General features: G+C 48.6%; 2 protein-coding genes across 10 annotated transcripts in view; both read left to right on the plus strand.

Annotated features, from left to right (window-relative positions):
- The window catches only part of ENTPD1 (ectonucleoside triphosphate diphosphohydrolase 1), a 47612-nt gene extending 35966 nt beyond the window's left edge, over positions 1–11646 (plus strand). For 8 of the 9 annotated variants that reach the window (XM_015867170.2, XM_015867169.2, XM_015867172.2 and 5 more), the window contains 9 exons: positions 3162–3295; positions 3665–3782; positions 4460–4610; positions 5404–5563; positions 6127–6363; positions 6897–7157; positions 7612–7728; positions 7932–8069; positions 8172–11646. In XM_015867170.2, the coding sequence (XP_015722656.1) occupies positions 3162–3295; positions 3665–3782; positions 4460–4610; positions 5404–5563; positions 6127–6363; positions 6897–7157; positions 7612–7728; positions 7932–8069; positions 8172–8378 (1523 nt within the window). In that variant the 3' untranslated portion in view covers positions 8379–11646. The remainder of the gene's footprint in view (positions 1–3161; positions 3296–3664; positions 3783–4459; positions 4611–5403; positions 5564–6126; positions 6364–6896; positions 7158–7611; positions 7729–7931; positions 8070–8171) is intronic. The other variant, XM_015867168.2, reaches the window with a different exon arrangement.
- Positions 11647–14360: 2714 nt separating this feature from the next.
- Positions 14361–21012, plus strand: CPN1 (carboxypeptidase N subunit 1). The gene is made up of 9 exons (XM_015867178.2): positions 14361–14898; positions 16684–16880; positions 17019–17174; positions 17262–17444; positions 17977–18088; positions 18240–18379; positions 18594–18693; positions 19486–19604; positions 20739–21012. The coding sequence occupies exons 1-9, from the start codon at positions 14676–14678 to the stop codon at positions 20868–20870; spliced, it is 1362 nt and encodes a 453-aa protein (XP_015722664.1). The 5' UTR covers positions 14361–14675; the 3' UTR covers positions 20871–21012.
- Positions 21013–24086: the final 3074 nt, after the last annotated feature.

The raw sequence follows: 24086 nt of genomic DNA on the forward strand, positions 1-24086 counted from the left end.
GTGCTGGGGGTGAAGGACTGCTTTGCATGGTGGGGGCTGAGGAGTGTCAACACAACATGCAGCAACACGGACATGAAGTACAGAGGAGCTGGTGGAGGCTGAGGAAAGCGTAGGTTCTGTAGGCATTGCAGGAGCTGCAGTAATGTCTAGAGCTGATTGAAATAGCCAAATGTATAGGAGAAGGAGCTTGTTCAAATATCTCAACTTTCTGAGCAATTTGCAAATTTTAATTGCATTGAATTCTTTATCTGGATTTTGCAATGATTAAAAGAAATTGTGTTCAATCTATACACTTTTAGAGTGACATTTAGCAGGTTATTTGTTTTGCTAGCTCACCCACTGAGTTATGCTTATCGTTTGTACTTCTTTGTATTTTGTTTCAACAAAATAGTCTTTGGTGGTATAAGAGTTCATTCAGATGGATGCTCTGGTATGGGATACAGCAATGAAATCACTGTCTCAGAGTCCTGACAAGGGCCCGTGACATTGAGTTACGATTCAGAAGGTGAAAGTCATGTTCAGGACTAAGAAAATAACATGCCTTGGGAAATAAATGACTCATCTGAGGCTGCAGGTGGGATGCAGAAAATTACGTCTCTGCCTACAGGCAAGGGAGATCTATAGGCCCATTTCATTAGGAAAATTGTTCCTAATCTGTTGCTACCAAGAAGATACAGATGATAAAGAATACCCATCATGACAGGAAATCTGAAAATGTTAGAACTGATGCAAAGGCACCCATCTTTCAGCCCTGTGACAGTAAGCACCCAACAAGGCTGTTAGTAGCTGCTTCTAGGCAAGATGTCAGAGTAAAGATGGCAATAATTACATGGGTTTTCTGTGTGGCTGTCAGCAGCAGTTCTTGTTTTCAACCATGCTTCATTGGAACTGTTGGAGAGGGTTCGGAGGAAGGCCACAAAGATGATCAAAGGTCTGGAGTACTTCCCCTGCAAAGACAGACTGAGGGATGTGGGCTTGCTCAGCCTAGAGAAGAGAGGTCTGCAAGGAGACTTCATTGCACCCTTCCAGTATTTAAAAGGGGGTTACAAACAGGAGGGGAATCAACTTTTTACAAGGGGAGGCAGTGACAGGACAAGGGGGATAGTTTTAAGCTCAAGGAGGGAAGGTTTAGATTGGATGTCAGGAGGAAGTTCTTTGCTGGGAGAATAGTGAGGTGCTGGCACAGGCTGCCCGGAGAGGCTGTGGGTGTTCCATCCCTGGAGGTGTTCAAGACTGGGTTGGACAGAGCTCTGGGCAACCTGGTCTAGTATCAGATCTGGAGGATCTGACTGGTTCTGTGATAGGGGATGTTGGAATTCGATGATCCTTGGGGTCTCTTCAAACCCAAGCCATTCTATTACTCTTTCATGTCTATACTGTGCAGCTGGTTATATCACCTGCTGCTTATATTCATTTTTCTAATGTTAAAGCAATTTTTGTTCAATGGACATGTTCAGTACATTCATAGCCTGAGCCAACTATCTCTATCAGGAAGAAAAGTCTCCCAGCTGTCACGCTCTGCTGTTTTTAATCATTTCAAGCCTTGAGTTCTGGGGCCCTTTTGAAGAAAGCGGTATAAAATGCATTCTGCCCTCCTACTGTCTGGTATGTGTACTAGACTGTTTTTCTAAGCTACATTCTTGGAGATATTGGCAAGCATGCTGTGCCTCTAACAGGCAGTCACAAAATGTGAGCATAACAAGCTTCCAAATTTTGCAGTTAGCCTCAGCGGATTTACATGTAAGCACAATGAGAGAGCACAAAGCTCCAGGTCAGCATTAGGCTCCCCAAGGACCTGCTTGTGGGGAGATTTTCAAAACAAGTTTTCTCAGCACTTTTAGATTCCATTCTACTTACGTGGATTGGAAGCAACTATTTGTCTACAGATACAGAGGTTTCAAGAACTCCCCCCCACACACACTCTTTTTCAGAAGTTAGCCCAAAGGAAGTCACTCCAGGATGCTGGGTCATTTGTAGGGCTGGACAGTGCTTGGTGTAGTTCTGGTACCTAAGGCAAACTTTCACGTGAAACAGAGAAGACAGTTCTCTTCTGAATGCGAATGCTTACATTTGTGATGTGGGGTGCCAGGATGGATTTGGAGCACTATTCCAGTATTGCCTAAAGGGCAGGAGAATAAATAGTTTCTGGAACTGAAGTTCTGCTGTACAGACGCAGAGCAAATGTGGTTACTTTATCACTCAGTATCACAGTCTCGTGCGGGTTGGAAGGGACCTTCTTGGAGTGTGAAGGCTCTTGATGTCTCTGCCTGCACAGAGGTATTGTCACCCTGAATAACAGACTTCTAAGCATCTCTAGGAGAATTTGTATATGAGGAAAAGAGAAATCAGCACCCATGCAAATAGTTAAGCCATCAGTGCTTTTGGCTATGGAATTTCAGTGTGGGTAGAAACAGATGTAGTAGAAAGATCAGGTACTGGATTGCCAAAGCTCTCTTGTTAGTTCAATTCGCAGATAGATTATACGTCTAGAAAATATTTTTGCAGGTCCCTTGTCTAGAGCTTTGTGTTGTGGGTTGTATTTTATTGGTTAATATTAAAGTGACTGAGCCTGAATTGTGAACTGAAATTTCCAGCATGGGAGATGGAAGGAGAAGCCAAAGCAGAGAAATATAATAGGCAATGTTGTGCTGGCCATTAATATGCTCTGAAAACTCAAAAGCTATATTGGTTCTGAATTATTTCTGCCAACCATAAGTAGCTTTTTTAGACAATTCTACTGCTGACAATGTATTTTAAACTACAAAGATATGAATTTATTTTTCTTTTTAATATAGCATTGCTAAAGTGCAAGACAGTGCTGTGTAAACTGTGACTGCCACATACAGAAATGTTACTGTTAGACTTCCTAAATGTATTACCAGTGACAAGGATGTTGTAAATTCTTTTTAACGTTGTAAAAACCTGAAGCACAACATATACAGTGACAGAGTGTGGCAAGGGTTAAAGCTCTTGGCTCTGCCAGGCTTTGTTGTTTTTAAATCAGCAGTCTGTTCTTTCAGCTTCTCGGTGGTTATTGAAACAAAGATGCAGCTATGGAAAAAGCTGGTGATTGTCCTGTGCAAACACTGGATCGTGCCTGAAGGCTTTTGGGGTGGGGTAAGTTGGGCCACAGGGATGCTAACATCCTTTTTCTGCTCTAGTCACAGGTACCAAACCAAAGATGTCCACAACAAGGAAAATTCTACTCATACTAGGATTCCTCTCCACTTTGGCTGCAATTGCTTTAATCACTGTAGCAGTGACCCAAAACCAGCCACTTCGGAAGAATATCAAGGTATTACAAGCTGAGGCTCTTGCAGGAAACCAAGCCAAGTGGAGATTTAGGCATGCATGGTACTCAAGAACATGTTGCTGTCCCCGCTGGGTCTGGCTGATCTCCCATTCTGGCTCCATGCATCTCAAGCAACCTGATCAAAACAGATACACCTTCACAGGAGACCATCTCCTAAGTAATCATTTACAATCTTGCTACTGCTCTCATTCCCTTTGATGAAACCTTAGAACAAAACACTACTGGGGAGAGAAGTGATGTGGCATGTCTCCATAGTTGCCAGATTTGCTGTTCATTTCTGCTCATACTCATGCATATTCTGTATCCAACTCAGTGGCTCAAGTGTGATGACAGGATCTATTTTGTCCACAGTATGGGATTGTGCTAGATGCGGGGTCGTCCCACACAAACCTGTATGTATATGAGTGGCCAGCAGAGAAGGAGAATGACACTGGTGTGGTGCAGCAGGTGGAGGTGTGTAAAGTTGAAGGTAAGATGAAAGAAGGAAGTAGTGAAAAGGGATGAAATGGAAAGAGAATGTGGCCAAAAGGCAGTGCAGATGAAATTTGGGGAACTGACCAATGGTGATTACAGCATTAAATCTGTGAACTAATGTATATTCCAGTGTTTCCTGCCAAGAACTTGTTGCTTAAACTTCCCAAGATGAAAGCTGGGTCCGTTTTTCCTTTCATTTGGATGCACGGAGTTAAATGCTTTTTGGAAAGAACTACACCAAGGGTTGTACTTAACAACAACAGTATGGAATTTCTGCATGTACCCTTGCTGAAGCACTGATAACAATCAGTGAGAAAGGAGGACACTCTGATTTCATTTTAAAGGAAACAAGTTGGTCTTATGTGACAAGGTTACTAAACTTAAGCGTGTTGTGGTGTTTTGTTTTTTGTTGTTGTTGTTGTTTGTTTGTTTTATAATATTTAATTGGTATGTAGATATGCAATGGTTTTAGAAGGCATAAAGAATGCTGCCAGTCACAGGTTTAGTCAGAGGAATGACTGCTGCTTTAGGGTTTCTAAAAACCTAGAAGTGGGGTGGTTGAATCAACTGTTAGTGCTTGTGCTGGTGATATTGTTTAGTGGACAAGGCTCATGACAGCCCTCTGGGGTTATGCTTGGAGATGGTGCAATGAAGTCTTCCAATTTCTTGCAGGCCCAGGGATCTCAGGTTACTCCCAGACCACAGAGAAGGCAGGTCCCTCTCTGGTGCAGTGCCTCCGCCAAGCAGAAGAGGTGATTCCTGCAGAGCAGCACCAAGAGACACCCGTCTACCTCGGAGCAACTGCTGGCATGCGGCTCCTCAGGTACCACAGTGCTTATCTCCTTCCCTTGCACCTTATACCACCGCTTAGATCAAGTGGTGTCTCTGCAGTGAAGTCATTGGAAATGCTACCAGCTGGAACTTTGTCCAGATCTCCATTTCTCTGGATCCGTAGTCTCCCCAGATTCTTTCCCCACCTGCCTAGTTGGTCCGTTTCCACCTGCTCCCCCCTTCCAATTTTTCCAGCACCCATGTGCAATACAGCCATGCCCAGACTGGCACATGGAGAAGATGTTCAAACATCTCTCACAGTCTAGTAATAGATTTGACCCACAGTTTTTTTGCCCTGTCATGTTTTAACTCCCTACATAACTCATCCTGAAACCACCAAAGCTAAGGTAACTTTATATAGTTCAAATCTATTATTTTTCTTGAGGTAACTCAGACCTGTTACCAGGCTGGATCAGGGAGCTAATTTCATGTGTTTTGCCTAGGGGAATTGCCTGGGGATACCAGAAGGCATGGAGCTCTTCTGTAGTGGTGAAAAGTGAGAAGGATCTACCCAGTGGGATCCTTATCAGGGAATGTGCTCTAGGTGAGCAGGGGAGATCTGCTCCAATTCCTGCTGTTAGCTGCAGTGTCTGTGTCACGGCTGGTAGTTGTGCTGTCAAGGTGTGACCAAGGGACGTGGCCAGTTACAGCTGAATGTTCCCACGTGAAGGACTGTTACGTCACAACTGACGGTTGGTGGGGGGTTCACACTGTTCAGAGTGAAGCCCATAAGCTGCTGAGGGCTGTCAGTTGTGGTCACTCCATCCTTTCTTCCATTCATCCAGGTTGGAAAATAAAGATGCAGCTGACAAAGTCTTATCCTCAGTAGAGAAGACACTGCGCTCAGCTCCCTTCAGTTTCCAGGGTGCCAGAATCATCAGTGGTCAGGAAGAAGGAGCCTATGGATGGATCACCATTAACTACTTGCTTGGTAATTTCAAGCAGGTATTGTATCACTGGCAAGTCCAGATTTGAACCACTGGCTGGCAGTGCTGTGTAAATCATGCCTTTGAGAAGGGTGTTTCAGGAGGCTCCCTGTGAGACATCTATCACAGATCAGGATGCTGTGCTTCTCAGATAGTCTTGGAGCACTGAAATAAAACAGCAGTTTCAATAACTTCTCATGGATACAGCATTCTCCTCCCTTGCTGATCTAAAATACTTCTGTGCTTGGTTAAATATCTGTAAAGTATCACTAAAACTTTTCAGTATTTGATGATGATTCTTTACTATCAGGTTTATAACTCATCTGGGCACTAAAACAGTAAATCGACTTTTCACATAGCAGTTGTACTCGATTATATGTTCTTCAGCCTCCTGTAAACACTTAGAAGTGATCCATCTTCTGCTCTTCTGAGCCTGTACCTTGTTCTGATTCTTGTGCCCCCCTCCAAGCTCTACTTCCTTTCCTGCACTCTGTCCTTCTGCTGCTATTCTACAAAGACTTTTTGTTCCCAAATACATCTTCCTTATGCCTGATGTATCTGTACTTTGAATTTTTTTTCAAGTCTGGATGGAAAAAATTTCTACATTCCCTGAAATCCATAAGCGAGACATCAGGAGCGTTAGACCTTGGGGGAGCTTCAACACAGATTACCTTCGTACCAGATGAAATCTCTCCTGAGTCCCCACAGAATTTGTTGTATTTCCGCCTCTATGGCAAGGATTACCAAGTGTACACACACAGCTTCCTCTGCTATGGGAAGGACCAGGCTCTGCAACAGAAACTGGCATGGGACTTACAGGCAAGTACATCTGGGGTGGCAGGTGGAGGTCCTGGACCCTCGCAGCTTTGACATACTGGTGCTGCTGTGTCCTGGCTAAATGTCTCATCTCTTAGCTTGGATTTGGGAAGTGTCATTATCCTCCATAAAAACTCGTTAGATGCTCAGAGATGACAGCCAACATTTTCAAAGATATTACCAATTGGAGATGCCTTGACTGATTGGCATGGGATAGCAGCAATACTGTGCTGGACTGATAACGATGGTGGAGATGGTGCTTCACCATCTGAGAGAATCCCAAATCAAAAGCAGCTTCAGAAAACATGGCTGGAAATAACTTGCCCAAGTTCCTATAGGGAGATTGCAAGAAGCAGTAGCCACATGTCCCAAATTACGGCTAAAACCTTAAGTCTGTCCTCACCTTTAACCCAGTGTTTGTGTGTCTTGGCACAATGTATCATGACAAGTGCCTTGTGGTCACCCTTCCTTGTGGTTTATTTCTAGCGTGTTATTCTAGAGTGAAATATAACAGCTTGTGTGAATCTTATTTTCAGAGTGCAGAGAACAGCAGCCTCTTTGATCCATGCTTTCACCAAGGATATCAGAGAACTATAAGTATGAGTAATTTCTTCAAAAACCCCTGTACGTCAATCGAGGAAAAACAATTCCCTTTCAGCCAGCTGCATATTGAAGGAGAGGGGAATTATGAAAAATGCCGAAGAAACATCCAGATTCTCTTTAACAAAACCAATTGTCCTTACTCCAGCTGCTCCTTCAATGGGATATATCTACCTCCATTACAGGGGGACTTTGGGGTAGGTCTGCATTCTTCAGCTCCCTCTAATCCAGAACATCAGAATAATACTGGAGCGTATTATCCATGGGCAGGCCAGAAATTCATTTCCAAGATAACATTTTAGACATGAAACTATAAAAATAGTATTTGTTGTCTGGCTGTGAAGACAACAAATATAAGAGCTACTATAGTAGATACCAGCCTAACAGGCAGTGGTACTCCATTTACAGATTCATTTTTCAAGCTGTCCCTCCCAGTGGACAGCACCAGGGACAGGAGGGCTTGTCACAGGCCACATGTGATATGGTGCTCCTGCAAACCTTGTTTCCTGAGGTGAAAAAAGCAGTGCCAGATCAGAAGTTCATGCACAGTTGTGTGAGCGTTGCTGAAACCAGCCAGCTCACCTGACTTGTATTTCTCTAAATAAAGCTGTTTTGTCTTTGTCCTGCTCAGGTTAAAATATTCTCTTTCAGGCCTTTTCTGCTTTCTACTTTGTGATGAACTTTTTGAACCTGACAAGTGATGTCCCCTTCACCCTGGATGAAGTGGCCAGTGCTATTCAGAAATTCTGTGCTCGGCCTTGGCACGAGGTGAGCAGCGCTGCTTCTCTGTGATGGGGCAAGAGTGCCCAACTCCCAAGTGTTGCTGATGCTTCTTATTAGGATGTGTGGCTGGGGGTAATTTCCAAGGCAGACGTGGATTTCCCTTGGCACCTGTAGTGAATGTTCAAGGGCAAGCTGGAGCTGCAGAAACCTGGGTTTAGCAGCCTGGTGACTTCTCCCTTCTTTCCTAGGTGAAGCTACAGTATCATCAAATAAAAGAAAAGTACCTGAGTGAATATTGCTTCTCTGGAGCCTACATTCTCTCCCTGCTGGAAAACGGCTACGAATTTACTACAGAGAACTGGCAAAGGATCCACTTCCTTGGAAAGGTGTGTTGATTGCTACCTCTGCTATACAGCTTTGCCCATCTTCCACAGGGATGATACTGTCCTGGCACCTCCCATCTCTGAGTCTGCTCCTCTCCATTTCAGATCGGCAGCAGTGATGCAGGCTGGACCCTGGGCTACATGCTGAACCTCACCAACATGATCCCAGCAGAGGAGCCTCCTGCACCTCCTCTTTCCTACAGCAGCTATGTGGGCCTGATGGTTCTGTGCTCCCTTGTGCTGGTATCAGTGATCCTGCTTGCCTGGCTTCTCTTCCACAAGCCCAAGTGCCTGCAGAAAGGGATCGTCTAGGAAGAGATATGCAGGGAGAGGGGGCCCCAGCTGCTTAGGGCAAGGAGCCCACTGAAGACCAGGCTGTAGTGCAGTCCCTCTCTCTGAAGCTACTGACTGTGTACAACCAGGGCATTTGTCTTTTTTAACTCTCACTTGCACTGACAGATGTTGGGACACGAGGCTCGCCACCTCTCTGCCAAGAACAGGCAGGCGAGCATTCCCTTCTTGAATGGGTCGTATTTTCATTCACTGAAACTGTGCTGCTTGTTTTTTATTGCCTTGTGCACAGCATTATGAAGAGAAAAGCAGCACCAATCTTTGGGAGCCAGTGCTCCTGCAAGAGTAATCTCAGGGTCCCACGTGCCACTGAGCTCTTGGGAGTGATCACAAAGGGTGATCCGGCTCCTCCTCTGCTGAAGCTGTTCCCAAGAGCCATTCCAGCAGGGAAACTGCACCAGCACACCTCTGCTTGCCAGGCATGGTCATTTGTAGCCAGCTAGCCCTCAGAGGTTGGTCGTGTTCCCAAATGTCACTCTGGGACAAGAAGGGATGGGAATGAAGAAACTGAGAGTGCTGGTGGTTATCAGTCAGTCCTTAGCTGGGCTCTGGCAGCAGTCTGCTCCTTTCACAGGTGGCGAGAAGCCTCTTTCCCACGTCTTCCTGATGTTGTTGCTGGACCAAAGCTGGCTCACTGTTACACTGAGCCATTCCCATATCCCTAGGGTGACTGTGCATCAAGACATGAGTTCCCAGCCAGGCATTGCTGATTATTGTAGAAAAAGCTCATCCTGGCCAAGGATTCTTGACAAGTAATGAGCACATATATCTACAGGAACTCTGATCTGATCAGCGTGCCTCCAAGTATACACCCATTAAAACAATCCAGTGTCACTGTGCTGATCATACAGCAGTCTCTGGTCTAGGGAAAATGTTTATTGGGCCATTTCCCTTTATAAAGAAGACAGCTGGTAACAGTTAGCTAGCATAAGCACACACAGCCACTCTTTCCATCAGCAAAAGCATGGAAAATTTGCCTTTCTTTTCCTCAAGGCTTAGGCAACTCCCCAGATAGTAACACCTAGGTGCTCTAAGTGCACTTACCACAGCCCATCTTCTAGCGCACAACTAGATGGTGCCACTGATCAGGTTTATGAATCACTTCTTCTGTTTCCCATTCCTTGGTCCAAAACAGAGAGGTAAGTCAGCAATCAATTTTTATGGCAATTGGAAACCACTGGTGCCTGTTTACCTTCCAAGAATCTAAGAAATCTCTTTTCCTAATGGCACATGTGCTGGAGGCCAAAAGAAAGCAGATAGTGTGAAGAGAAAGGCATGGCACAGTCACCTTCACATGTTTCCCTGAGCAAACGTGCAGGAAAAGCAGGAGATGCAACATGGATGAAGCTTTCTCCTTTGGGCACAGATGTAGAGCTCAGGGCTTTTGTGCTCTCCCAGCTTGTCCTTCCACACAGTGCAGGCTGGAAAATGTCCCCCACTTATTTCTAGTTCTTATTTCTAGTCCTGGAAGTAGGAGCCATGACATATTGAAGGCAAGGGGGAAAATAGATATCTGTCCTATGGTAAGATGTTAGGGTGTTTCTTCAAAAAATGTCTTATTTTTGCTCTGAATTAGCTGGCTTTAGCTTCTGATGGACCTTGATCTGCCAGTTTCAAAAAGACTAACTCTCTGCTATCAAAATCCCTTCTATTCTTGTTGGTGCTTGGAAGTCAGCATTGTATCATATTAAATATTGACCTTCATTCTGTAAAGCGCTTTGTCTTGACTCGTGTATCTCCTGAGTCAACTTCCATGCTATTTTGTACATCTGAAGTTTGGACACCAAAGGTTTCAGCAGCAAGTAGTAATAGATGCCCTAACACTGTATATAAAAGTAATAGCCCCTGTTCTTGATCTATACTCTTTTCCCTATTTGTATATCTCAGGGTCAGATCTGTTCATTTAAGGTTCAATAAGGAGCTGCTTTGTTCAGTTCATCTATTGCAAGTTGGCCTTATTTTCCCACCATAGCAATCCAGAATGGCTGCTGTCTCATGGTGTACATAAGTCTTTTGTCATTAGATGTTTTGCCTTCTGCCTGGCTCTGCTGAAACACATACTGTTCTAAGAACGTTTCTCCAAGTGATTGAGGTCAACCCACAAATGACATTTCCCCATGCTGTTTGTTCTTACTCCAGTTTGTTTTATCTTCAAACACAGAGATGTGGGAATTCATCTAGAAACAGAGCCTTCTTTATGTCATTTTTTCACCAAGGACATGTATATGGATGAGACTTAACAATCTTTGGTCAGGGTAGGAAGGTAAGAGATCTTATCACGGAGCAGGCAGCTGCCAGTGCTGCTTAGCTTTGTCTGGCAGATCCATCAGGAAGTTTCTGAAATAGATGCAGAAAATCCACGTGGAAACTGGTGTGGAGAGAGAGCCTGTGCCAGTCTGCTGTTCTGGTCCCTCTAGGGGTTTATGCCAGAGGAAAGGAGCTGAAGTACAGAACCTGGGAGAAAAGTTTCAGCAGCACTTTGTATCTTTACTTGCAGGTACTACAGTATTACCATTTCAAGCCTTTGCTTCCAGAGTCAGGTGACTGCCTGGTATCATGGCTTTCCCCTGTCTTCCTTTTGTTCTGTTCACAAAACAGCAACAAACAAGTAGGTAAATTTGACTTGAGGGCAAACCTGAAGGCCCCAAGGGAGATAAAAACAAGGTATTGATTATGTTATTTTTAAAACTTACTGACTTTTAGAACACATTTACGAGACAATCCTCAGAAGTAGTATTTCTGAGGAGATACCAGGTGTGCCATTTAAATCAGTGAGCAAGCTGAGGCTTCAGAAATAGGTTGGCCAAAGGCATCCTATTGTGGCAAGACCCATATCACTCACTGGCTGTGCTGGAGCCTTCCCAGCAAAAGATATGGCCATTGCAGGACTCTGTCTGGAAGCTGCCCCGAACTCTGGGTCAGACATGAGATTTAATGAATGTTAATTTCCTTGCTTCTGTGCTGTGCTTGACCCAGTATGGCTCAAGTGTGTGTTCCAGAGTCACTCAAGGACTTCACCCACCATGAATACTATGAGAAATTGTGGGGGGAATTTCCAAATATGTCTGGTGGTAATAATGTCATATCATTTCTTTTGTTAATACAGTTGATCTGCCTCTCTGATAAATATCTGTGCCTTATTTCTAATTTGATAGAGTCTGGCTTTAATTTCCAGCTCCTAGCTCCTGTTCAGCTTTGCTCTTCTGGGTTAAAACATATTTTAACACCACATGTTCTTGTCTTGCATATATTTACATGTTGTTCCGCTCCACTGGGCTGTCCAAACCCCAGTCCCTGGTCTCTCCTGTCCCTGTGTTTTGTGTAAAGGAGCCCTGAGAGGTGCTGTAGGGTGAGTGGCACAGCATGGGGGCTAGGATGCTGAGCAGTACTGTTTGGGAAGGTTCCTTGCAGAGGATTTGCTCACTTGGCTGAGCACAGAAGCACTCTGAGCCCTCTGGAACTGATGACTTCCACATCCACAAGCTCTCAGTCATCCACCCCAGGGTTGGGTCTGAAGCAAAACTGTCAGTGAGACTGACATTCTGGGGAAGAGAAGAGAGCTGCAGCTTTCCCACCCGCTTTGCAGAGAGTAGCCCACTCTGCAGCAGACCCTAAGACATACCCTTCATTCCTCACCCAGCACAGCCAGCTCTTCTGTGTGGGCTGAGGACAGCAGTCCCTGTGCCCTGCCACTTGGCTGCGCACTTCATGTGTCTCAGCCCTGGTGAAATGGGTCTCAGTTTGTTATGATACACACACCGATCCCTGTATCCTTATCACAATAAAGACTTCTTAACCCATGCCATCAATGCTCTCAGACTGCTTTCCAGAAGATGGGAATGGCCTGGGGGTAGGATGAAGCTTTTGACATAGAAGACGGAAAAGTCTCAAGGTGAGGTTTCCTCTGCTGCCAGCTGCCCACTGCTTTTCTGTGTCAGATCTGGAGCTCCTGGTGGCTGGAGGTGCAGCATACCTTCCTGGCATAGCAATGCACCATGTTCCTTCCTAGCTCCAGTCACCTCCAGGCACCTAGTGCCCAAATCTCATCTTTCCTTGGCTTCATTTTATCCTGACCTCCCCAAAGCAGTTTGTCCACTCTTACCACACCGCAGGACTGCATTTCTCTGTCCTAGCCATTTTTCTCTCTCACCCCAGTACCACTGGCTCTGAGCCTTCATGATGAGCCCTGCAAAACAGGTGAAGGATGCAGGGCTGTACATCTTGCTTCAGGGCCACAGTTCTGTCTGCATGCAGCTGCAGCCCAGCCAAGGCAAACATGTTTGTCACTGCTCATTTTTCTTTCAGTGTACACTCTCCCCAGTTTGCTCATACAGCTCTTATCTTGAATTTTCCAGCCTTTCCCTGGTAAAAAGATGGCCAGAATGAAATCTTAGGCACCACAAGGGATCTGTCTAAGGCCAGGATCTTGTCACCTGCATGAGCGGTGGGGCAGTGGGGTTCAGGGCTGGAATCTGGGAGTTGCATTCCTTTCCATTTCACTGCTGTGGCACAGCACATTCCTGCTCGTGCTCCCCCTTTTGCTTCAAATTTGCTCCATCTTTAAACATCTGGGGAGAGGGGATAATTTGTCCCAGATGTATTTGCTGCATTTTCCAAATGATGTCTTTGTTTACTTCCTGTGCTGTTTCTATGTTCTATGATGTTTGTTTCTGCTCCCATCAGTGTTTTAACATGTTGAATGTGTGATCAAATGCTTGCATCTGGCCCTGTGTAGTTAACAGCTATGGATGCACTGTGGATGTTCCCTGTGATTTCATCCCATTCCCTTTTGCTCTCATTGAACTCTCAGCTTTGATGAGGTAATTTCATTGTGCATTGTGTGCAGAGCTATTTCCTTTTGTTTGATTCAAACCTGCTGTCTGGTGGTGGGCTGCCTCCACGCCTGTGTTATGGATAACGCTGACTAATTCTTCAGACCCATCTTGCGTGAGATGTGTTCTCCGCCCACCCCAAATCTTGCTCACAGCTCTTTTTTAGGATCCAGCATTCTGCCATTTCTTGTTTCCCATGTCAGTGTCACCCATCTCCGTAGCAAAGTGTGCACTTTTCCATGCATCCCCTGGCAGCACCCTTCTATCTCAGCCTGCCGCTGCCCCACCATACCCTGCTTACAATGGACCCACAGCCTCTGCTGCTTCTCCTTGGCTTCCTACTGGTATGAGTAAGAGCTGGCAACTCCAGGACCATTTTGCATTAAATAACAAAAGATGCTGTGATGCTGCTCCTATGCTTAGATGAGAGTTGCTCTGAGGCTTGATGGCAAACAGGGAAGTAGTGGAATGGAGCTAAGTTGGAAGAAGGCATTAGTATGACTAATCTTTCCAGCCTGCACTGCTTGCACTGAAGCTGTGAACAGGGATTCCTTGTTATTACCACGGACAGAGCAGCAAAGCTGCTCTCTGGGGTATTTTAGCAGCACTGAGTCCATCCATGGGCAGAGCGGAGTATATGACTGCACACCCCTGGGGCAAGAACGTCTGTGGCAGAGAGGTGGAGGGGAATTGGCTTCCTCTAAATCTAGAACTACTCTGCAACTGTTTATAGCCAATTTCAGTTGCCTTTAGGCTTTAGTGCTCTCTTCTGCTGCCCGGTGCATGTCGGAGGGCATCATCGTGGCCCCTCCTCGCATGGCAGAGCTCTGTACTGCAGCATCGCACCCCGCGCTGCTCTCTGCTGCAGGAAGGTGCGAGAATGCGACCTTGCTCCTGTCCTTGCCCCCATCCCCGGCCCCAGCCGTGCTGCTGGTGTGCGGGGCGAGCCGGGGCCGTGCCGACGCGGTGCCACCGCCGCTTCCCCAGGAGATGGGGCAGGAGAGCAGCGCAGTTCGGAGCGGGGCCGGGGGGAGCCGCCCGCTCCGCGAAGCCCCCGCCTCGCTCGGCTCTGCCCCCGCGCAGGGGCTCAGTCACGGCGCGTCCCTCCCGTGGGGGCCCCGCTCCCTCCCGGCGAAGTGGCCCCGCGGGGCCCCCGCTCCTCTCCGCCCGCTTCCAGCCTTGCGCTGCCGCCTCCCAGGGCGCGGGGTCCTGTTTGCCGTCCGGTTAATGAGTGAGCCGCACTCCGGACGCTTCCCCGACGGCGGAGAGCGGGCCGGCAGCGGGCGGCTGGGAGAAGCATCCCTGCCCCCGCTCCCGCCGCCCCCCGCCCGCAGGTGCAGGGGGCTGGCACTTGGCAGGGGAACTGGAAAGAGCTGGTTCCAGTTTGCACTTTAGCTCCGGGCGGGGAGGAGGGAGCTGGGGGCCGATGGCGGGGTGGCTGCGGCCGCTGGCCGGGACCCTGCTCTTGCTCGAGGTGGCGGCTGCCGTCAGCTTCCTGCACCACCGCTACGAGGAGATGGTGCGGGCTCTGTTTCGCGTGCAGAGCGAGTGTCCGTACGTCACCCGCATCTACAGCATCGGACGCAGCGTCGAGGGCCGCCACCTCTACGTGCTGGAATTCAGCGACTACCCCGGCATCCACGAGCCCCGTAAGTACGGGGACGCGGTGACCGGGACGGGGCGGCCCCGACAGCGCTACTGCTGCCACGCGGCACCACGGGGCATAGCCAGGAGCCGCCTTTCTGCCCGGGTAGGGCTCCCGGTGCCGGAGCTCTGCCTTTGGGCACGCGGCCCCTGCGCGTACTTTGGCCGCAGCTCTGTTTATAAGTGGAGGATGACGCAGGAGAGCTCGTCCCAGCACCCACCTGCTCCACCGCCCCGTTCTGCCCCAAAACCGGGCAGAGGTGGAAGGGAGGAGTGCAGCCCTTCCTTGTCCAGGCTTCACGGAGTGGTGCTGGGCCCCCGCAGATCTCCAGACATTCATCTGGTGCCGAGTGGCCCCGCTGCACCTTGGCAGCAGCACAAGGAGATCTGGGCAAGATTCTGCTTGCCTCCTGCAGCATCTTTTGTCTTCTCAAACCTTTGTTTGCTCATCACTGTGGGGCTGACACATCCAGGCAGCATGGTCCCTTTGCCAGAGAGTTTTGATAATTTCCTGCCAGGCTTTGCTTTGGAAGAGCCACAGGATTGCAGTTAGGAGGGCTGCAAGAGGGCTCAGCTTGACCTGCTCCTAGTGCTCAGAGCAACATGGACTTGTGAGACTGCTTCTGTGTACTTCCACATGTATGGTGTCTTTCAGACTCTGCAGACTCCTTTGAAGGCAACGGAAAGTAACTGTGAAAAGGAAAGCTTTAAGTCAGTTGGCTTATATGCAGTAATTCAGGCTTCTGTGTCTGTCTGGATAATGTTTACGAGTCTGTGTATCCAGAAGGGCTGATGAGTCCTGCTTCACACTCAAGGCAGATGAGGAGTCCCTGCTGAGACCTTTTTTTAAATGAAGGCAGCACATAACCCCAAGATGTTTTTATAGATTTAATAACTGGATTACCTAATTAAGTCAGTTCTCAAGTCTCCTGAAACCTAACCAGGTCAATGCATATCACCCACCCACAATGTCCTTTGCTGAGGCATGGCAATCCAAAGGTCACTGGCAACAAATATGGAAAAGCAACATCTTGTGCCAAAACTAGGATTGTTTTAGCATCTGTCTTCAGCACGTCTGGAGGCACTGAGATCTCTGAAAGCACTGCTGAGTTCTGGAAGCATGATTGGGTTCTGAGTCTGGAGGCATGGTTGGATTCTGGAGGCATGGTCAGGGTCTGGAGGCATTATAGGAATCTGGAGGCATGGTTGAGTTCTAGAAGCCCAGTTAGGTTTTGGAGGCATTATTGGGCTCTTGAGCATGGTTGGGTTCTGGCAGTATGGTTGGGTTCTGAAGGCACAGTTTGGTTTTGGCAGTGTGGTTGGGTTGGGAAGATGTGTTGTTCTCCAAGCATGGTTGGGTTCTGGAAGCATTGTTGGGGTCAGGAAGCAGGTGCCTTCTTTCCTCACATTGTTTCAGACCCCAGAGATCGCTGCTGGTGGCTGAAGCCTCAGTACAACAAGATCCCTGAGCTCTGCCTGCCAATGCCCTGTTTTGTCTGTACCTTTCATGTAAAAGCTGGGCTCCTTTTTTAACTGAATTCTGCCAGTATCTTTTACCCTGCCAACACTGGCTGCATGCCCACTGCAGATGCAAGCAGCAGCCCAGTGGTAAACCTGGGCTGTGACAAAACAGAGGGCAGCCCACATGAGAACCATTTAGCCATCCCTCATGAAATTCTGCATTTTCCAAGGGAAGAGGTCATCTTATGCCATTCACTGGGGGACCCCTGCAGTGTGAAAGGGCTCCCCAGCCCCAGCTGACGGTGCTACTGCTGTGTTGCTCTCTCCAGTGGAGCCGGAATTCAAGTACGTGGGGAACATGCACGGGAATGAGGTGCTGGGCCGTGAACTGCTGCTGCAGCTCTCTGAGTTCCTCTGTGAGGAGTACCGGCGGGGCAGTGAGCGGGTCATCCAGCTGCTGCACGACACACGCATCCACATCATGCCTTCCATGAACCCCGACGGGTACGAAGTGGCTGCCAACCAGGTACCAGGCAAGCGAGCGCTGCCTCCAGATGGTAGGGGCAGAAAAACCCTACAAAATGGGGGGCTTCTGCAGGTCTGCTTTGCTGTGGCAGTGATGCCCCACTTTATTCTCATCCCTACAATGCCGTTTGCCCCACAGGGTCCAGATGCCATTGGGTACTTGACAGGGAGGAACAATGCCAATGGTGTGGACTTGAACCGCAACTTCCCTGACCTCAACACGTTCATGTACTACAGTGGGGAAATCAACGGGCCCAACCACCACATCCCACTGCCCGACAACTGGAAGAGCCAGGTACAGGCCTGGGATGCTGCGAGTGCTGCAACATCGTCCTACAGCACCGACATGCTCATCGCAGCTCTTCCTTTCTGCTCTTCTCAGGTGGAGCCTGAGACATTGGCAGTGATCCAGTGGATTGGCAGCTACAACTTTGTGCTTTCAGCCAACCTGCATGGCGGTGCAGTGGTGGCCAACTACCCCTATGACAAGTCTCAAGACCAGCGGTTCCGGAGCCACCGGCGCACAGCCAACACACCCACCCCTGATGACAAGTTGTTCCAAAAGGTGAGGACAGGATGCTGGTCCCAACAGCACTCGTTGTGCCTATGGTTTTTCTCCATTGTCTGAATGTCCCAGAAAACTGTGCCTTCAGTCTTCCATTAGGAAACACAGAAACCCAGTGCAAGAATAGGCGTTAGAACAGCTAATGAGAAAAATAAGTGTGAGCTGGAGCTCAGCCCTCCTGGGAAGCACAGGGCTCTCCAGGACATGCTGGGAGCAGGGCTGCAGCCTGGGGAGGAGGTGAGCAATGTACACACAGCCTCCAAAGTCAGAAACTCAATGAAATAACAGTGCTGCTGGCAGAATAAGGTTGTGCCAGCATCTGAACCATAGCACCATGTATAGAGTGTGCATTAGGAGACTCAAACAGCAGTTGCTTTTCAAACTATCTTACATAAAGGAGAGGCTTTGGATCCACTGTCCAAATTTGAACCCTGCTTTCATATCTAAAAATAAACAGCAATCTTTGAGAAGGGCATAAAAGATGCCAGAAACACAAGTTGCTCAAACTTTCCTAATACAAATTCTCTTTCAGCTAGCCAAGACATACTCGTATGCCCATGGCTGGATGCATCGTGGCTGGAACTGTGGGGATTACTTTGTTGATGGCATCACCAACGGGGCATCCTGGTACTCTCTCAGCAAAGGTAGGGCAGGGCAGCACCTGACCCAACGGGGTGCAGGGCTGGCAAGACATCCTGGGGCAGTATAGGAGTGAGGGGCAATTCTGGTAAAAGGGCTGGGACATGGGGATGAAGGGTCCTTGCATTTCCCTGGCCACTAGCTCTTCTCTTCCAGGTATGCAAGACTTCAATTACCTCTACACCAACTGCTTTGAGATTACCCTGGAGCTGAGCTGCAATAAATTCCCCCCCAAGGAGGACCTGGAGCGTCAGTGGATGGCCAACCGGGAAGCACTTGTTGCCTTCATTGAAGAGGTAAGGAGATGATCTGGGACCTGCACCCCTCTCCTGCAGTCTAGATGGCATGGGAGCAGCAGGCACTGGGAGCGCTGGAGTGGGGGAAGCCAGAACAGCCAGGGAAGGGGAAAAGTGGAGCCATTCCCAGAGCTCTCTGCCTTCCTCCAGCACCCAGAAGTACCCTCCTGAACATCAGACAGGCACTGACCCATTACTGTCTCCCTCCCTACAGATTCACCAGGGCATCAAAGGGATGGTTACAGATGAGAACAACAATGGCATTTCAGGAGCAGTAATTTCTGTCCAGGGAATCAGTCACGACGTCACTTCTGGTGGGTCTCCGATCCTCATGTGGTGCTGCTGTGCTCTTCAATCTGCCCTGCAGCTCCCACGCTGCCCTCTGTGAACCTGCCCACTGTATCAGAAGTTTGGCTCTGTCATCCCTGCAGCTCTCCTGCAGGTCCCCCTCCACCTCCTCCCCACCAGGCTGAGCCCACCTCAGCTGAAATGACGCAGTCTGCTTGTAGTTATGACTCAGATTTGCAGTGCCCATGCAGTTCCCTAGATGGGCATATATTCAGATTCTCTCAGTAATCCATAACATGCTACTCCCCACTGTTGTCAGCCCCCATCCCTGAGCACTACAGCACACAAAGTGCTCCTGGGAAAGCATGGGGAGAATCAAGCAGGGGAGCAGCCAATCTGATGGGAGATTAAAGCTACAGGTAACCCAAACGCAACCAAATTATATGGGATGGGAGTTGAGGGTTGTGTTCTGCACAGGGAGTCAGACTGGAGCTGTGGATGCCCCTAGGCCTGCTCCTGTCTGGCTGGCAGTACTGAGATCTTCATCTCCCTGCCAAGAGCAGTGCAGCCAATGCTGCCATGCACTGTTATTTGGTGTTTATTGTGGGTTGACCTCTGCTGAGTGGCACTAAGGAGATATTACCTGCAGGCTGCCAGCACAAATCTGGCCTCACATTGCCAGTAGACTGAGAAAGAAAGCTAAAAAATGCTGGGGGTTTGGAGGACACACATCTTCAAGGATGAGCACTGAGCGAGTGCTGCTGGAATATCAATTTCTCCACATCCTGAGAGCTTTCTCTTCTCACCTTGTGTTCCAGGTGAGATGGGGGATTATTTCCGGCTGCTACTGCCTGGCACTTATACCGTCACAGCCTCAGCAGAGGGCTACCAGCCTCAAACAGTGACAGCCACCGTGGGCCCAGCTGCAGCTTCACTGGTGAGTCAGACACAGGAGTCCAGCAGCTCCCAGGGTGAAGGCAATGCCATGTGCCCCCGATTCCTCGCCAAGCAGCCTCAGCTGCACCAGTCTGTTGTGCTGGCTCCCATGTCCTCTAACCCGGCTGGAGCTGCTGCTCCAACAGGGTCCTCCTGAGAGCAGTCTGTGCAACCCGAAATAAGTTATAAAAACAGTGGGTGCCTTGGAAACAGAATGGGGCCTCAGACACTGGCTCTGCTAAGGCTGGGTGAGAACCCTCAGCTGCAGCATCCCAGCGTCTGGTGCTCCATGCACACATTGGCAAGGCTATGCCTTAAATACACTGTGGTGGTCTCCCCTTTCTCCATCTCTTCATCCCACCCTGTCCAGCCTCTGATGTCCTTCCAGTGCTGCTCTTTTCTCAGCATTAGAAACCTTCTAATTTTCAGCCTAAATTTATTTATGGTCAGTTTATCCCTATTTGTTCTCATGCCAACACTGTGCTTTAAATAGCTCCTCTTCTTCATGGGTATTTATTTCTCTATGTATTTATAGAGAGCTGTCAAGCCCAGTCCTGGCCTTTGTTTTGCTGGGTTAAGCACCCTGCTCTTTGGTTCTCCTTTGTAACAGATTTTCCTTTTCCCACATTACCTGCTTTGTTCCCTGGTGGTCTGACGTCACAGCCCACCTGTCCCCATTTACCTCCTCCCCTTCCCTACCATGAAACAATTTGTTTGCCTTTTCCAGCCCTACCCCACAGCCATTTGTTTGATCCTTTTTTTTTTTTTTTTGGTTGGATGGAAGATTCTCTCCTGGATTTTCTTTTTGCCTGGAGCTACCAGAAACAGTCATTTACTGAAAGATTGATTAATCAGGATTCAGCTAATGAGATGCAGTTGAAAAGGTCTGTTTTGTCCTAAGCTGTTCTGTATACTAAACACTCACAGAAATGCAAAGCAATGCATTTTCTCTGCTTTCTGATGAGAAAAGATGAAGAATGAGCCTCACTCAACCACTTGCCTTTCACAGCACCAGTTTCCCATTGTATCCCAACATTGGTTGAGCCCCTGATGGGCAGTGCTTGTCTTGGCCAAGAGCAGGTGCAGGTCCTTCAGAGCCAGCACTGCTACATGGGTGGTGTTATCCTTTCTACAGGTGCATTTCCAGCTCAAACAAGATGTGGTGAAGAAGGCCCCAGAGCGGAAAGCCTTAGGCACACGCACAAACAACAAAACCCTTCAGAAGAAGGTAGTGCCCAGAGCTGTACGCCGCGGGACACAGAGATGAGGATGATGCATTTGTCTGAGAGCAGAGGGAAGCCCTTGTACGAGGCCTGGCTGAAGACTCCAGCCAGTGAACTTTCTATCAAGCCAGCATTAAACTAGCCCAAGTTATTAGGTTATTAAATAAGGAAATATTTAATCCCCGAGCAAAGTATGAAGTAATTCTCAGCAGAATGCATACGAGGAGTGTGTCTGGAGCTGCTCTCCTGCCCTCAGGCCATACAGGAGAGCTCTGCTCCCTTTGCTCTTGACTTGGTCACTGCAGCCCACATGAGGTGTTCAGACACTGGTGCATGGCAGGGAGAATGAGTCTGGGCAGCAAGTTCTGCCCTTTTAACTCAGGCACATGAGTTCTGGCTTGTCCATGCTGTGAGCACCATGCTTTCCCCTCAGGTAAGGACAGTTGTCTATAGTTAGGAGTAGGATAGTTTTAAAGCAGTGATTTATCCATCTCAAAACACAGCTGGGGTTCTACACATAGAACAGCTCATTCTGGGTGGCAGCACCATGAGGAAGAATGCAGCACTGCTGGGATGTGGTGGTCCAAGATCATCTGGTGAGTGATATCACATCTATTTTGTTGTGCAGATGGGACTTCCTGGTGGCTCACTGGGATTATTTATAGTCAGACAGGATGAAACTGTACATGCCAACAAAGGCAATGGATTATCCTGACTCCTTATGGCTTCAGATCCAAACCAGATGGCTCTCTCAAGGAGCTGCTTCAGCCAACACAAGCTATTAGTCTGAGCAAGGAGCAGCTACATGAGAGCAGTGGAAGGTGTGCAGGACAGGTGATTTGTTTTTCCTTTGAGACAAACTGACTGAATTTTAGGTCTGTCATTGTGCTGGAGGGAAATGTGGATGCACACCAACCAGCAGTGCACTGTGCAGGTACAGTGCGTGTGGACAGCAGCTCAGTTAGAGAAGATGTGGTACAAGCCCTCACTGTCACATCCTCTCCTGTCTCTGCTGCAGGGTGCTGGTGGCATTTTCAGCCTTAGCACTACACACACTCTTGTACCTCTGCCTTCTAACAAAGGCTGTCTCTCAGCATTTCTTGGAAAGGCACGGCAAACTGTCCCTCAGAGGGTATCTGTTCAGGCTATTACAGAGAAGTGCCAGAAGCAGTAGCATACGTTGCCATGGTTGTGAGTGGTTTCAGTCTGCACAGGTCACTGTGGGCCAGGGATGGTGGCCAATTCCACATTCATAAAATCTAGAGAATTCAAATTCTCTACATTTTTCACACCATCAGCAACCCAGCACAGTTACAGGCTGCTGGGTGCTCCCATGTTGCCCTCTGGTGGTCCTAGAAAATGTAAACCAACCCAGTTCCCCTTGCTTTCCTGTGTATGGGTTAAGGAGGGGGATTTCTTCTCTGGGCCAGGACAGCAGGCTGCAGCATTCCCCTCACCAGCTGCTAAGGAGCTGCTGGCACAGTGGCAAAGCCAAAGGCTCTGTGGAAAGCATTTTTTGCCCTATGAAACAGTTCCTACAGGACTTAACCTTGTGAAAGAGTCTCTTGAGCCTGGGATTTGTCCAGCACATTCTCCTCCCAGCTCTGAATACTTCAGTGTCAAACATTTTGGTAAAGCTCCACTTGGCCGTGGCCAGGCTCTCCACGTGAAAACATGGTTACAAAATGTTTCCGAGACAGCTTTCTGCCCATCCCCTGTCTCCAAGGCTTGCCATGAACTTCATCCCAAGTGTTGCAAGAAGCTAAAAACAGTGCTAACGCTTTGGACACAACATCTGCAGTGCAGTGGTTTCACGTCCTTTGAGGCTGCAGTCAAGGTGATGGCAGGTGGCAGGTCTGTATTACAGAGCTGGTCCCTCCCCATCCTCTCTGGGACACTCAAGAGTTCATAAACCTCCTCCTCCCACTTCACATCCTTCCTCCATGCTGCAGTGCCCCAGCCTTCCCCTTTGGGGGCAGTTTTCTGCAAGCAGGGCTGCGAGGATCCCAGCTTGAGCAGCAGCCCCAGTGGGGAGGCTGGTGGGATGTGTGTGATTTGGCTGGTGTGAAGTAGGCAGAAAAAGGGAAAATACAAAAATCTGAACTCCAGTAAGAGTGAGGCACCTTTACTGGGAATGTCAGCAGAGATGGGCTGGTGGTTGCAGTGACCTAAGAGGCTGCAGTAGCATGGGAAGGATGAACCCTCTGGCAATACTGAGGTTAAATGAGAGAGCTAGAAATGGTGATTGTATGAAGAACAGTTTGTGAAGTGGAGGCATGCAGGGAGACACATCTCACAGATAAAAATATACAAGTCTTTTTTAAGTGCGTAGCTTTTCTTGGAATGCTGGAACAAAACCAGACTCAAAGCCAAGGATAAGGCTGGCTGGAAGTGAGGATAGCAGTGAAAAGCCCAGAGCCACCATGTAAGTGCAGAGGCAAAGGGAGAAGAGGGACCTGGCCCTGCCCAGCTGCAGAAGTCAGTGGGAAAAGCTGGGAGTTCTCAGGCTTCAGGCTTTAGGCTTTGGGGTCTGTTGTGATATGCAGGGCTGGGTTTGGACTTAGTTTCTAGCAAAAAGATTTGCTTGGATGGTGTTATTTCTGTCCTGGCATGTATGAGTTCAGACCACTTCTGCTGCTGTCTGCAAAGAGCTGTGCAAAGGGATGCTGCTGCATTTGCCACCTGTCATTAGCCCCATTCTGTGCTGCTCCCACGGCCCTGTGAATAAAGACACCTGAGGGCACATTTTATAGTACTCTGGAGAACACTGCAGACTGTCCTTGATGACAGTATTCAGTTCAGATCCCCTCTGTGTCTCTCTCTGGTCCCACTGATTGCTCCCAAGGAGCACTGTGCAGTGTCCAGCTCCTACTCTCGCACTGCACAATGTCCTTGTGTGCAGCCCCCATTCTTCAGCTGCAGCAAAGCATGCACAAGGGCCATACCTGCGGGAAGAGCACCCAGTCCTCGTGCAGCAAGGCTGTGCAGCAGCTCAGCACTGTGCCAACCACGAAGCAGGCGAGCAGCCAGCTCCAAGCTTGCACATGCCCGACACAACTTCCACGGCCCTGCTCCTTGCCGCTGGCGAGCCAAGCTCTGGTTGCCGTGGAGAAGTGTAGCTAAAAGCTCAAACCGGTGCCAAATTGCCCTGAGACGTGAGGCCGTGCAGCGTGGTGCCTCGTACCCTTGGGACATGAAGGTTTTTTATGGCCTAGCAGGAAAAGCAGCCAGGGACCAGCCGAGTCAGACCTCAGCGCCGC

This window comes from Coturnix japonica, chromosome 6 (assembly GCF_001577835.2).
Source record: "Coturnix japonica isolate 7356 chromosome 6, Coturnix japonica 2.1, whole genome shotgun sequence".
Lineage (NCBI taxonomy): Eukaryota > Metazoa > Chordata > Aves > Galliformes > Phasianidae > Coturnix > Coturnix japonica.

Bases quoted from the DNA above. Each gene is read 5' to 3' on its own strand.
- CPN1 (XM_015867178.2), top strand. From the start codon at position 14,676: ATGGCGGGGTGGCTGCGGCCGCTGGCCGGGACCCTGCTCTTGCTCGAG. The intron at 17,445-17,976 runs GTGAGGACAGGA...ATTCTCTTTCAG, and splicing joins ATGACAAGTTGTTCCAAAAG to CTAGCCAAGACATACTCGTA. The intron at 18,694-19,485 runs GTGGGTCTCCGA...CTTGTGTTCCAG, and splicing joins CAGTCACGACGTCACTTCTG to GTGAGATGGGGGATTATTTC.